Source organism: Coregonus lavaretus (assembly GCF_964263955.1).
Source record: "Coregonus lavaretus genome assembly, chromosome: 30".
Lineage (NCBI taxonomy): Eukaryota > Metazoa > Chordata > Actinopteri > Salmoniformes > Salmonidae > Coregonus > Coregonus lavaretus.
The window spans coordinates 23,746,542-23,761,057 of record NC_140017.1 but is presented as its reverse complement, the minus strand read 5'-3'; the positions used below and the strand labels follow the sequence as shown (position 1 = coordinate 23,761,057).

The 14,516-nt window shown below is 40.2% G+C and overlaps 2 protein-coding genes across 3 annotated transcripts; one reads left to right on the top strand and one right to left on the bottom strand.

The window, feature by feature from the left end:
* Positions 1–570: 570 nt before the first annotated feature.
* Positions 571–2,683, bottom strand: LOC311105582 (RIMS-binding protein 2-like; the record flags this gene model as incomplete). Its single annotated transcript, XM_084147770.1, has 5 exons — positions 571–945; positions 1,047–1,118; positions 1,291–1,394; positions 1,646–1,808; positions 2,456–2,683. The coding sequence occupies 5 exons, from the start codon at positions 2,681–2,683 to the stop codon at positions 880–882; spliced, it is 633 nt and encodes a 210-aa protein (XP_084003896.1). The 3' UTR covers positions 571–879.
* Positions 903–14,304, top strand: ywhag2 (3-monooxygenase/tryptophan 5-monooxygenase activation protein, gamma polypeptide 2; the record flags this gene model as incomplete). 2 transcript variants are annotated; one of them, XM_084147769.1, is made up of 2 exons in its annotated part: positions 903–1,009; positions 13,567–14,304. In XM_084147769.1, 2 exons carry the CDS (start codon positions 950–952, stop codon positions 14,224–14,226), a joined length of 720 nt encoding a protein of 239 aa, XP_084003895.1. In that variant the 3' UTR covers positions 14,227–14,304. The 2 variants fall into 2 exon arrangements, with proteins under 2 accessions (XP_084003895.1, XP_084003894.1); XM_084147768.1 differs by lacking the exon at positions 903–1,009 and adding an exon at positions 9,074–9,160.
* Between the last annotated feature and the right edge of the window lie 212 nt (positions 14,305–14,516).

The following is a 14,516-nucleotide window of genomic DNA, read 5'->3' as shown; positions in this document are numbered from 1 at the left end:
AGTATTTGATCATGTTTCTCAAATAAAAGTGGATGTGATTGCAATATTGTACTAATGAAAATAAATAAATAGTGTTTCTTCATGGTTTGCTTTCCATGGTTTATGGTCATTCTAAAATTGTAGATATTTGTATAACAATCTCAGTGCAGTTTATAGTAAAATAAGTTGTACAGTTACAGTTGTTTCAGTGATCAGCATCTGGTTTTGATGAAGATCCTGCCCTGTATAATTCTAAACCCGCTAACGAGGTACAGAGGAACAAGGGAATGAAACAGATTTCAGAAAATGAACAGTTTAATAGTACTGCTAAATTCTGCATACTGTAGATATCTTAATTCAATGTGATCAATGTTCCATCATAATCTCAGTTGGTCATTACCAAAAATGTACAAAAGCCAATTGTATATAAACATGCAAATAGTACTAAGGAAGAAAATGATTTCTCTGACAGGAAAGATTGCTCACAGCCTTTCTAAACCGAAAGATCTGGTAAGGCAAATATAGGCATAACTACAACATACATCCCGGTCAGCAAAGTGAGAATAAAAATAATATTTTTAAGGCCGCAATACCCTAGCTGCTGACAAAGGTACTCCTGGAAATCATTATGTAATACGATAACCATGATTTCATTATTTTGGCCAATCTTACTGCACCTTAAAATATCCAACAAAAGGTTTGTAGTTCATAGGATTTCTTTGGACAGAGCGAAATCTGTCTACTGCGTTACTCTACTGCGTTACACGGCTCAAAAAAAAACCTATCCCATGATCATTACAAATTATGGAGGACATTTCTGTGGTCATAAGTATTTATGCAGAAGAAAGAATATGACAAAATCTTGATATTTGACACAGTATCCGATGCTCCTTGTTAATCCTATTCCCATGGTAGTGGTTCCAGGTAGTTGGATGGCACCAGGCCTCTCAGCCCATGAAGGTCCCCCTGGATGGAGATTAGACATTGGCAAAGCAGTCGTCATTTAGATATACAACCAATGGAAAACAAGGTAACATTTCTCCAAAGACTACTTAACCAGCACTCACATAATAGAATCCATCTTCATCCATATCACCAAACACATATATTATGTCCCCTGCACGGAAGGCGAGCTCAGCCTACAAGAAAATGTTTTGGGGGAAAAGTTACTGTTCATTTGGTGTAGCTGTAATATGCACAGTGAGGCCCTATAACTGTGATTACCTCAGAAATGGAGTTCACTAAATTCAAAAGACCAAAATAAGAAAGTTAAAGTGGATTTGGACATCCATGTGGAGTTTCCACACTCACGTTGCTGTCCATGTTGGGGGAACTTTCCCAAGGGTCATACTCAAAGATGGCCACCATCCTGCGGACGACCAAGTCATCTAGCACGCTAGACTCCTCACTGGGATCTGATGGGAAACACAGAGTTCAAGAGTTGAAGGATTAGATCATAGTCTAGGACTGCATCCCAAATGGCACCCTATTCCCTATATAATGTGCTACTTATCCCCAGGGCCCTAGTGTATATAGGGAATAGGGTGCGTTTGGGAGGCACACCAGATCTCATTTGTCATCATTAAGAAATCTCTGATTCTTTTTAATATACATTATTTCAGAGAGAGCAAAAGAGAGTGTGAGAGAGAGTGAGAGAAAGAGATACCTGTACAGGTGTGGTCGACAGGCAGGAAACCCTGCTGCATTAGCTGATGCTTGAGGTAGTCATCATCCACTGGGATCTCAGATACCATGTTACTAGGCACGACACCAGACAGACCACCAGACTCCCCATGGTAGAAACCATCATCGTCTTTATCTCCAAACACCTGGCAGAGACAGAGACAGGAGTCAGCCATTTTGCTATCATGAGATTTGTTTGGTAATGATACAGCTCTACTGTGCATGTGTAAAAGAAAGGAACATGAGTGGAAAGTTATCAGGTCAACATCAACCAGTTGCAAATGATGACAGGAAATGAGGAAACCACAGCTTTTGCACATCAAGTAGGCCTACGCATTAACAGAGAACAAACAGGAAACACCAGCATCTAGGACTGATAAAAAATAAAATCCAATATACTGTATAACTGATTATAATCTGCCTACCTCATATTAACTTGGTTTGATCATATATACCCCCTTTAAAATGGGAGGTAACTCTTTACATAAGGTATACAAAAAAGTAGTATTTAAAAAGGAGTTTATACGTTGTTTACAAACTGTCAATCATTAGTTTATAGACAGTTTAAACACCTGGTATAAACAGTTATAACACAACATTTACATTTTAGTCATTTAGCAGACGCTCTTATCCAGAGCGACTTACAGTTAGTGAGTGCATATATTTTCATACTGGCCCCCCTGGCCCCCCGTGGGAAACGAACCCACAACCTTGGCGTTGCAAGCACCATGCTCTACCAACTGAGCACAACGGTTGATATGCTATAGTAGAGATAAACTACTCAGTACATTACCTTGATGATCTGTCCTGGCACAAAAGGGAGCTCCTCGGCGGCGGTCTCAGGGTTTGGGGACATCGCAGCAGGGTTGTATGGGAAAAGAGCCACAAAGAGCCGGACGGGGGGTTCCTGAGACACCTGACTTGACACCTGGCTGGCGGTGTCCAGCTCCCATTGCCTAATATCCTCTGGTGTAGCAATTCTCAGTCCATCAGGGTACAGAAACACATCCACTCCTAGCATCCCCTCCATTAGCCCTTATGTGAGTGAGAGCAACCCTGATGAAGGTTAAGGACCAGAATGTTTTGGTTTTAACAATAAAGAAGCATTTTAATCAACTTCCACTGTCCTCCAAGAGTTGCTGAATTCCCGCTTAACTTCAGTGAGAGCAACCCCTCTCAGCTCTACACTGGGCAGACAGATGGCTGCTGGAGACAACAGGGCTCTCCTTACCCTCACCCTTTATGAAGATAAGCTGCCTGAGGCTGTAATCCTCTTTGAGGAAAGTGGATAACATTCTCGTCCCAACCCTCTATACCTGCGGGACACAGTCTGCCTGTAGAAGTGTAGCAACAAGAGAAGAATGCTCAACTTTGCATGCGCTAAAGATGTGCATTGTTGTGGGAAGTTGAAATGAAAAGATGATAGTGTATGGCACTACAGAACATGCAGATGTCATTTTTTCAGCCAACTACATATGGGTGGTCAATGAGATACTATAAAGTGAATGTATGCGGGCCCGGATCCACAAGGGGGCCCCCTCAGTTGAAACTTGTGCACCCTCAGTTTTAGTTTTATGTACCTATATAAAAATAGCAAGAAAGTTCAAATGATGAGTGCCAGGTTGGTGCAAAATCTGCATCTCTGCTGTGCTGTGTCGGCACAATGGACAGAGTGTGTCGCAGTGTGTGTAGGAGGGCTATGGAAAGCCACTGGGGTGCTACAGACTCCTATGGGTTTCCATAAAAAGTGGGCAAAATGCTTCTCATCTGTGGTAGGCTAAGTGAATATTGTGATATGCCTCTGCCTGTAATATTTGATTTTGATTTATAAAAAGTTTACCATTGAAGCACACAACTCTGCCTCACGCCCCACCACTACAGAGTTTAGTTAGCGTCTTAGCTAGCTGTAAAAAGTGTTAGTGTTATAAGCATTAGCCTATTTAGCTAGCTCGAACCAGCTAATATGCTACTGCCACGATGGATATCAGAAATTGGCTTTGCCAAAGTACCCAAACAAAGCCAAAAGGAGAAGGAGAGTAATGAGCAACAGCAGCATCAAACCACCGAGCCCACCGCCAAGCCCAGCAGCGATGATGCTGCCGAGCTCCAGATAGCTCCGCATACAGAGCCTACCCACCCTTCCACAAGTGCCGCCAGGATAATGTCTCCACAGGCCCCTCCACCTCCTACTGTTCCTGATGATCTTGGAACAGAGGAGCCAGCCCAGGTTAGCCTAGAATCCTACCCTAGCCGCGGGTTTTTGTTAAAAGATGTTCATGTAATAGCAACTGGTTCATTGGAAGAGAGTGGCTGCAGAATTCAATTTAATTCCAATGCAAGAACCCAAATGACACCCCTGGGTGTAGCTACATATCGGTATGTTTCATCATAGAAATAAATACATTCTATTATGATTTTCTTGGAAGCCTATTGGTTTTTGTGGTTGTAAATGGAACTGTACGTATTGGAAACGTGTTTATGGTAGGCTGGCATTGCTTAACTGATTAAGTGGGTGGAATTTAATCCACAGAAGTGTATTGTGTCATATCACGTGTTGCTGTACTCATGAGCAGCATGGTTTTCCATGTTTGAAGTGGGCCTATAGGCCTATTTGTTTGGCAAGACAGCTGTGCATGGCTACATCTCACTGCAATAGGCTGTAGGCTATGTTTTGGTTATTTGGATCTCCATTTGCTTTTTGTTTAGTGCGTTTATTTACTGTTAATGTAACTAGCCTAAATATAGATTGTTTCATATTGATCTGACATTTTGTTTACTAGGCCTACTTTGTACCGCTGTTTTGTTCCATTCGCATTAATTCGTTCACATTCACAGTAGTGTTGGTATTCTAAGCCAAACTGCTATTCAGTATAATTTTTTGTTTGCATGCATGAATAATAATAACTAGGCTACTACTTTCAGCATTTGCATTATTTTGGTAAAACAGCTGCGTGTACGGGTGCATTCACATAGGCTGTTTGTAATAGGTGAATTACCCTCTCTATCTTGTAGCTTATATTCATTACCAAAAATTTTTTTTTTACATAATTCCTGGAAGCTGAAAATGTCCCAGTTCTTTCATGGCCTGCATACTCACCAGACATGTCACCCATTGAGCATGTTTGGGATGCTCTGGTTCGACGTGTACGACAGCGTGTTCTAGTTCCTGCAAAATCCAGCAACTTTTCACAGCCATTGAATAGGAGTGGGACAACATTCCACAAGCCACAATCAACTGCCTGATCAACTCTATGCGAAGGAGAGGCATGAGGCATGAGGCAAATGGTGGTCACACCAGATACTGACTGGTTTTCTGATCCACGTGTCTACCATTTTTTAAGGTATCTATGACCAACAGATTCATATCTGTATTCCGAGTCATATGAAATCCATAGATTAGGGCCTAATGAATTCATTTTGATTGACTAATTTCCTTACATGAACTGTAACTGTAAGTAGTTAGGACCCCTTTAAGTATAAAACAAATATATATACAGTGCCTTCGGAAAGTATTCAGACCCCTTGACTTTTCCACATTTTGTTACGTTACAGCCTTATTCTAAAATGGATAAAAAATATTTAAAAAACATCTGCAATCTACACACAATACCCCATAATGACAAAGTGAAAACAGGTCTTTAGAAATGTTTGCACATTTATTAAAAATAAAAAAACAGAAATATCTTATTCAGACCCTTTGCTATGAGACTCTAAATTGAGCTCAGGTACATCCTGTTTCCACCTGGGTATGACGCTACAAGCTTGGCACACCTGTATTTGGGGAGTTTCTCCCATTATTCTCTGCAGATCCTCTCAAGCACTGTCAGGTTGGATGGGGAGCATTGCTGCACAGCTATTTTCAGGTCTCTCCAGAGATGTTCAATGGGTTTCAAGTTGGCTGGGCCACTCAAGGACATTCAGAGACTTGTCCCGAAGCCACTCCTGCGTTGTCTTGGCTGTGTGCTTAGGGTTGTTGTCCTGCTCAGTCTGAGGTCCTGAACGTTCTGGAGCAGGTTTTCATCAAGGATCTCTCTGTACTTTGCTCCGTGTTGTGGATGGATGGTTGGATGGATGGTGGTGTATTAAGCGCTTAAATCTGTACAATCTTGTTCATGTTCTCTGAGTGTGGACAGTTGTCAAGGTGTATGGAAATAGACAACAATAGTGCTCATGGCCGGGCCTGTATGTCGGACCAGACATGCGTCCCTCCTTTTTATTTATGTATTTACTACAGTCAGTGGCACATATAGCAACTGGTTGCTCCACTTCACATGCATGTTTCTAGAAAATCGCTCATGGCTTGCCAACAGCTTAGCTGTTTGGAGCAACTGGACCTTTGAAATACATTCCTCTTTCTATTTGATATTTTAACCACAAGGCACTGTATTTTAGGGACTGCAATAAGTAGCCCAATGAGATGGAGTTGCACTATATGATTTCTGAAAGCCCATAAAACTGGCATCCAGGTATCTGCATTTATCAAACATTAGAAGATCACAAGATTGAATGTATCTGTAAGCATTGTAGTGACATGATATGCCTGATTGATTGATGACAAATTTGTTTTTACGTTTTCAAGATCATGTTCCCATGTTCCCATATTTATGAATGTACAGTACATGTTGAGTGATATTTAGTCTCCATCACAAAACAATCCACTGTCATCTATAGTGATAATTTTCCTACAGTATACAGTATGTGCACATACAGCATCCTATGTTAGAAAAACGTAATGTGACTCCCAGCCAGGTCAGCTCATGTTCATGTATGTACAGTCTGGGCGGACAAATGGTCACACAAGTCATCTGATCATGCAGAGAGTATGTGGAGCCTACAGCCAAAAGATCGCTGCCAAAGGTGCTTCAACAAAGTACTGAGTATAGGGTCTGAACACTTATGTAAATGTGATATTTCAGTGTTTTATTTTTAATCAATTAGCAAACATTTCTAAAAACGTGTTTTTGTTTTGTCATTATGGGGTCTTGTGTGTAGATTGATGAGGGGAAAAAACAATTTAATCAATTTTAGAATAAGGCTGTAACCTAACAAAATGTGGAAAAAGTCAAGGGATCTGAATACTTTCCGAAGGCACTGTACAAAAATTATTTGCTGAAACATTGAATTTGGCTTTACTGCTATTAGCCAATAGAAGGGAAAGGGAAGTGAAAGGGGATACCTAGTCAGTTGTACAACTGAATGCATTCAACTGAAATGTGTCTTCTGCCTTTAACCCAACCGCATAACACATTCATACAAGGAAAAACAGATAGTCCCCACTCCCCCCCCAAAAAATATAAAGGAAGTTTGTTTTGAAGTGTCTGTCCTATATCTGAGAGATATAAGAAAAATCAGGAAAGTATTTCTTTTTTTTATAACACTTTTATAGGCACTAAACTACTTCCATATATACTTCCATTCATTTTTAAACTGGTGCTGGGCTATCTTCTGGTGAGTCTTGTGGGCATCCTAGAGCAAAACAACCAACATGTATGTGTTCATGAAAGACTCACCTTTCCATAGAGTGGTCATAGACACAGCCCATGCAAAAAAACTGATATGTCTAGTTTAAACAGACATATTTTTATGGGGATTATTTTATTATGCTAATTAGATTTCTGAAATTGACTCAAGAGGGTTTTCAGGTTATATTGAGACTCAACTCAACTTCTTTCTATGAATTTAGGTTAGCAGCAGATTATCTCTCTCACCACTGCCTTGAAAAATGGAAGGGGTTGAAACTAAGGTGAAGAGTGTGGAGACAGTGAGTGAGTGAGAGGAGAGAGAAAGAGAGAAAGATGGGAGAGAGGGGCGTGAGACAGGGGAGTGAGCGTGTGAGAGGGAGAGAGAGAGAAGGAGAGATGGCAGTACTCTATCTCCATAAGAGAGAAAGAAAGAAAGAAAGAAAGAAAGAAAGAAAGAAAGAAAGAAAGAAAGAAAGAAAGAAAGAAAGAAAGAAAGAAAGAAAGAAAGAAAGAAAGAAAGAAAGAAAGAAAGAAAGAAAGAAAGAAAGAAAGAAAGAAAGAGTGAGAGAAAGGCAGGCAGAGAGAAGAAAGACGGTAAGCGTTGGTGCCTAATATGCAGCCATCCTACATTGAAGGTCTGAGAGACAGAAAATAATCATCTGACGTTTGTGATACCTTAATCTGGTTGGAACATCTTTACTAATTAGCTGATCTGTCCCTCCAACTGGAGCCAGGTGTGAACCAACAATGTCCTGATTCTTCAGAATGCATGTTCGCCATTGTCCCCACTACAACAATACATGTAGGACTCCTTTCCAGCTAATATTCAGACTTGTGTGACTGACAAACACATTCTACCTGGACCTACAGTCCTCTGAAACTATGTCAAAAAAGCCCAAATAAATTACGTTTAGGGGTGAATCCTAAACTTCCACTTAGGTCGAATTTTCACTTAGTAATGCATTAATGTCAATGGGAAGTTAGGATTCACCCCTTAGTGATTCGCAAATGCAAGGAGTTAGCACAGGCGGTGATGATTCATCCATCCTTTGCACTGAGTCATGACGTTATACCATGCTGTACCAGCAGAGGGGGTTCTGAATGACTCATTGGATTGGTGCCGCTGGACTAAATGTACAGAAAGCAGGCGGTCCCTTCTCCATCACTCCATCTCCCTGCAGTAACTTGATTTTAATGCACTGACATTGTGTGTGATATAGTGCACTACTTGGTCAACAGTGGTGCACTATATAGGGAATAGGGTTCCATTTGGGACTTCCCAGACCCATTGAATATGAATAAGGATATCTGACCTTTGAAAAATGTTTGGCAAGACTTCCAGTTGTGTTGCAAGGATAGCATCTGATTTTCTCAGAGGAAACAGGCAGCCCAATCAAGTTGTGACACTAGTATATGACAAATAGTTGTATTAAGCTTATCTTGCCAGGAGAGGTCACTCTTTGCATTGGTAACAGTGATTGGTTAGTTCAGTGACAGGTGTCAGGTGTCAGGTGTTAGGTAGAGGTAGGTTTAGGGTTGAGCTGGGGTGTGGACATGAAGTTAAGGTTAGGTTTAGCGTTATGGGTTAGGGTAAGGGTTAGGTTTAGAATCACTAAGGAGACCTATTGGACTCAATTTCCCACATAGCCATTGATTGCCTAGTGGGAATGAAACAGGAAATCTGATTCGCTCTCATCCCACATATGCAGGACCTCTGGATTCCCATGTAAGGACTGTTACATCAGTAGCTAGACACCCACCTTTCTGAGTGATGACGCAGCCAGGGGAAACTGTGAGGAACGAGAAAGGGTGTCCCGTCGGCACGAGCACAGACTATACGGAACAGCTGTAGCCTAGGTTCGCATAGAATTTCACAGCATTGCGAGTAGTACACATATCATTTTATCCCAAAACCTATAGAATAACGTTCACACTTACCAAATATTAAAATGGTTGATCGCGAGCAGCTGGTGCAGAAAGCCAGGCTGGCTGAACAGGCTGAAAGATATGATGATATGGCAGCTGCCATGAAATCGGTAAGTCTCTCCTCCAAAACCATTGCATGTGAATTGGCTATGAATAAGGTCTATGATATGGTGTTCAATGAAACATTGATTTATCTACAATGTAATTCTAATAAATATGAATGATCTCTATTTAGATATTGGATTGCATTCCTAGAGATTTTTCATGGATGTGATGTGTATAGAACTTAAACAATTTGATATTAGATTCAGTAAAGGTTTTGCCAGCAATCCTAGACATCACTACACTGCATTGCAATAGCCTACACCAAAACTAGCCTACACCATTCAGAATATCAAGTCTGTTTCATAGGGCTCAATCACTGTTTAATTATAACGAATAGAATAGCCTGCATGTGGAGCTCAAACATTCAAGAAAGGCAATCAATGTATGCTATCGAATGCTCCTTGGGCGGTGCCTTTCTCGTGCCTTTAAAATAAATGTAGTGGAGTAATATTACCACGAAATGTATTCAGAGGCACCAAAGAACATTGATTTCTCTGTCAAACGTGTCCCTCACATTACAACATTTGAAAAATGTTTTATGCCACTGGGCACAGACGTCGATTCAACGTCTATTCCACGTTGGTTTTAACGTAATTTCATTGAAATGACGTAGACACAACTTTGATTCAACCAGTGTATGCCCAGTGGGACTTAATTCCCCATGTGATCTATTAAATTCAGATCATTTAGAATTTGGTCTTTAGGATTGTGCCATGTGAGGTTGCTCGAATATTGATAGATTTTTCCTGTAATATCTAGATTGAATTAAATAATAGCCTAGTAATAATAGTAATATTTGTTAAATTATATTTGTGAGTTAAATGTGTCCTCTTGATAATATATATATATATATATGTATGTGTATATATATATATATATATATATATATATATATATATATATATATATATATATATATATATAGTGTGTGTGTGTATGTGTTCATATAGGCTACAGATGTTCTCTGGATAAGGATCTATTCCTGCATAAATGGTTGTTCAGTTTCCAGTTCTTTACATAAAACAAATGTAGGAGACAGCATAATTTTGTCGTATTGCAGTGAGTCAATGATCAGATTGGATATTGATCCTTTAGTGTTCAGTCGTTGAGCTACATTAAGTTACTTGATCACATTATCATTCTGCATTGCACCTGTATGTCGCATTGTGTGTCACTGTCAACGTGTGCAGTAGCCTCTAGACATACTATATGTTTGGATATGGATGAGCTGTGTGTTCTTTAAAGTAATTGAATGACATTTAGATTATTGTTTGGTTTATTGATACAGGTCTCACACTGTGTGAAAAATGCGTTGTCATTAGGCCCTAAACCTATATGCCCAGTCTCCTCCAATCATTATGTAGCCTAGCCTAGTGCTTTAGAATTAAAACTATACTCAACAACTGTTTTTTCACCCTGTAATGAAAGAAAATCTTAAGCATTATTATTACTACCTAATAATACTTTCTGTCTCAGATTTCTGGTTGCAAGCAACATAATTGTAGTGATATGTGCATGTGGGATTCCTTTCCCTTTAAGCAATCTGCTGTGTCAGTGCATGCAGTCAGAACTGGGCCTTTTGCAGTGTAGGGGTGTGTACTCATTCCCCTCTCCTATGGGAAATTCCTTGCCACTGCAGCCAGGGTTCACTTGATGGCAGGAAAAAGCAATGAGAAGTATACTTTTATGTTGAGATCTCACCTTGACCAGTACAGTACAATATTACCCTGCATGCATTGGTTCCTTAATGCATCAATGCAGTAAGATGCAACTATAGGCAGTGCTGCTTTGTCAGTGAATGCATTGAATGTCATTGAAGGCATTTTTATTTTTTAAATATGTAATGCATTTACAGTAGCATAATGTGTTCAGGATAGTCGTGACAGATTTTTACCCAGCCCATCAATAATTGTTCGGCCTGGCAATTAGGTATTCAGATCAGTATGGTAGGCTGCCTCTCTATATTTATATTTACTGACATCAGCATTTTGGTACAATGATGATTCACTGACAAGAATTGCATATGATGGGCTTTTCCAACATCACTTGTGTTCTTTTGCACTCTCTGTTCATTATGTTTCTTACGGATCCATCACAATCAGATGGACTAACAATTAGATAGTAATTGAACATTTGCTTAGTAATGCCATGGCATTTGAGCTGTGAATTGTATGTTCTTGCATTTCAAGCTGGGAAGGAAAAAGGCCTGTTTAGAAATATTCTGTCATCCATGCACACGATGGCTGTGATGTCACCTTTCAGCCGCATCCTTTGTGCTCCTCTATCAGGCTGGGAGGGGAATGTCACATCAGCTCACCAGAAAGGAGCAACGTTAGCTTCTCAATGAGAGAGAGCACTTTGCTAGAATGGGCCACTCATTAAGCTGTATTTTCTCTGTAGCTGTATTTAAACTGTAGCATTTTGCTGTCTGCATCTTCCCTCTCTATAGTTCTAATCTAGATAATCTAATTGTTTTGCAGATATTGATTTAGGTGGGGATAAAAACGTGTGTTTTATCGATGTAAGGTAATCTGGAAGTGGACTGGAAGTGATATTGATCGTCTCAGGTCTTTTCAGTTGCTCTTAATGTGATATTCAACACAGATAGGGGGGTCGTTCCACAAAATACGTGTCTTTTGCATCCCTTTGGTATTTAAAGTAGAAATGTTGCACCAATATTGCATTTTAAAAGCCTGTTTAAATGAAGTACCCTTTAATATAGACCACATGGATAATTCAATAAATCAGATTTCTAATATGAATAAAGATTCAGCATTTTGACATGTCACTCTGTGCACCCTCTGTGAATTCCAAAAAGACTTTAACCTACTTAACCCCAGAATTTCATCATCATTCTAAAGCCCTAGTTATTTAGTTGTTTTGAAAAAGTCATTTCTTAATACTATTATTTATTTCATGTGATTATTGATTCATTTTAAGGTAAAAAACAAACAAAAAAACTTGTCCCTCATTTTAAGGTCTACCCTGTTACGTGAACTGAAATCTCATTTTAATATGTTGAAACTATTCCTTTTAAAAAAAAAGTTTCAAAAGAAACAAATCAAATGTTATTTGTCACATGCTTCGTAGACAACATATGTAGACTAACAGTGAAATGCTTACTGACGGGTCCTTTTACAACAATGCAGAGTTAAAGAGAAGATACAAAATAAAATAAACATTGAACATCTAATAGTCAAATCATAGTGTAAAAGCAGGTGAGCTGGTTCTTTGGCAATTTTCTGTTTTTTTTGTGGTGGAAAACTGAGTGGGTCGAGCATATCACATCAACCCTGTTACCCATAGATAGACAGGCTAGAAATGTTTTAACAATTTCATTTAGTTTTTTGAAGCTTGCATTCAATTGTCCCTTCCTGTTGCACACAAACTTCCATTCCCCGTCACAAGGGAATTTATGGTAGATGTATGATGTCAACCGTGTTATTTTATATTTAACCTCTTGAGATTTGAAAACATGTTTTTTATTAAGTTTTTATTAAATCAAACCTTTTTTTCACCAAGTTACATATCTCAAAAGGCACCAAATTGTTGGAATGACCCAGGGAAGATACTGTATATGTGACATTTGTGTGTGGGTTAAACTGTTGAGAATATTTATTTTTACCTATTGTAATTTGCTACCCAATGTCTTTCAGTCAGAGACACTAAATACCTTGTAGGTTAGTAGAACGAGGTCAGGATTTACAACGTTAAAAGTTCAAAGGTTACTGTTGTGCTTTTTACAGTACACTATTTGACATTCCCGGGATTAACACGTTACCTCCTACCTTTTACGTATAGAGTCAAGTAGTAGGTGAAAAGCATGTCCAGGGTGACAGCATTACAAGGGGTTTTAGACAGGTGAAAAGGTCAGTTTAAAGCAGAGGAGAAGGTCAGGGAGACACAGGAACTGCCTGTGCGATGATCGACTGACCGTCTACACTTACACTGCAGCTGCCTCTGGATTCCTTGTGGGAACATAGCTACCTCCAACCCTCTGCCCCCTCTCCAGTCCCAACCCCCACTCTCTCTCAATATCTTCAATATGGTTCTCCACTTGCTAGCATTAGCTGTCCACATGGCAGCTGGAGCTACTGGTGCACTAAGTGAGCTGATTGCCATGGAAACTAATTGAATCTTGCTCATTCCCAATGCAGTGCCGTATGTGCATCCAGTTAGAATAATAACAGAACATACTGTACAGTAGATATGATAGGTATGATATTGTATAGGGCTGTGACATAGAGTACAATAAATGCTCTGGTATGATTTCATGTAAAACCATACCTTCTGTCCGTGATATTGTTTAAAAAAAAAAAACTGTTTACGTTCATGAATGCATAACATAGTTTTTTTTGGCTGTCTTACACAGGATAGTGCATTTATGACCACTGCTCTGTCCCCTCCCCAGGTAACAGAGCTCAATGAGGCCCTATCTAACGAGGAGAGGAACCTCCTGTCTGTGGCCTATAAGAATGTGGTGGGGGCCCGCCGTTCCTCTTGGAGGGTGATCTCTAGCATCGAGCAGAAGACCTCTGCAGATGGAAATGAGAAAAAGATTGAAATGGTTCGGGCCTACAGAGAGAAGATTGAGAAGGAGCTGGAGGCTGTGTGTCAGGACGTGCTCAACCTGCTGGATAACTACCTGATCAAGAACTGCAATGAAACGCAGCACGAGAGCAAGGTGTTTTACCTGAAGATGAAGGGCGACTACTACCGCTACCTGGCCGAGGTGGCCACGGGCGAGAAGAGGGCCACCGTCATCGAGTCATCAGAGAAGGCTTACAACGAGGCCCATGAGATCAGCAAAGAGCACATGCAGCCCACCCACCCCATCCGCCTTGGCTTGGCTCTTAACTACTCTGTGTTTTACTATGAGATCCAGAATGCCCCTGAGCAGGCCTGTCATCTGGCCAAGACCGCCTTCGATGACGCTATTGCTGAGCTGGACACCCTGAATGAGGACTCCTACAAAGACTCAACTCTCATCATGCAGCTGCTCCGAGACAACTTAACACTGTGGACAAGTGACCAGCAGGATGACGAGGGAGGGGAGGGCAACAAAGATTAATAAACCACACTTAGAAAAAAATTATTATGAAGGGGCGGTGGGCTTTGGCAGCCGCTTTTGCCGATGATCGTACCGCAGCAGCAGTTCTTTATTTTTCCATGTGTTAAAAGAAAATAATCAAAAGAAAGGTGAGAGGGGAGGTTACATCTTAGGTTAATATATATATAAATATATATAAATGGTTGAAAGGGCCTCCGTCTTCTTGATTTTCTCTTTGACATTTGCCAAAACCACTGAAATGTCAGTCAATCAGCCTGAAGTGGTTGTTGTTGGATTGGTTTGGCAGTCTC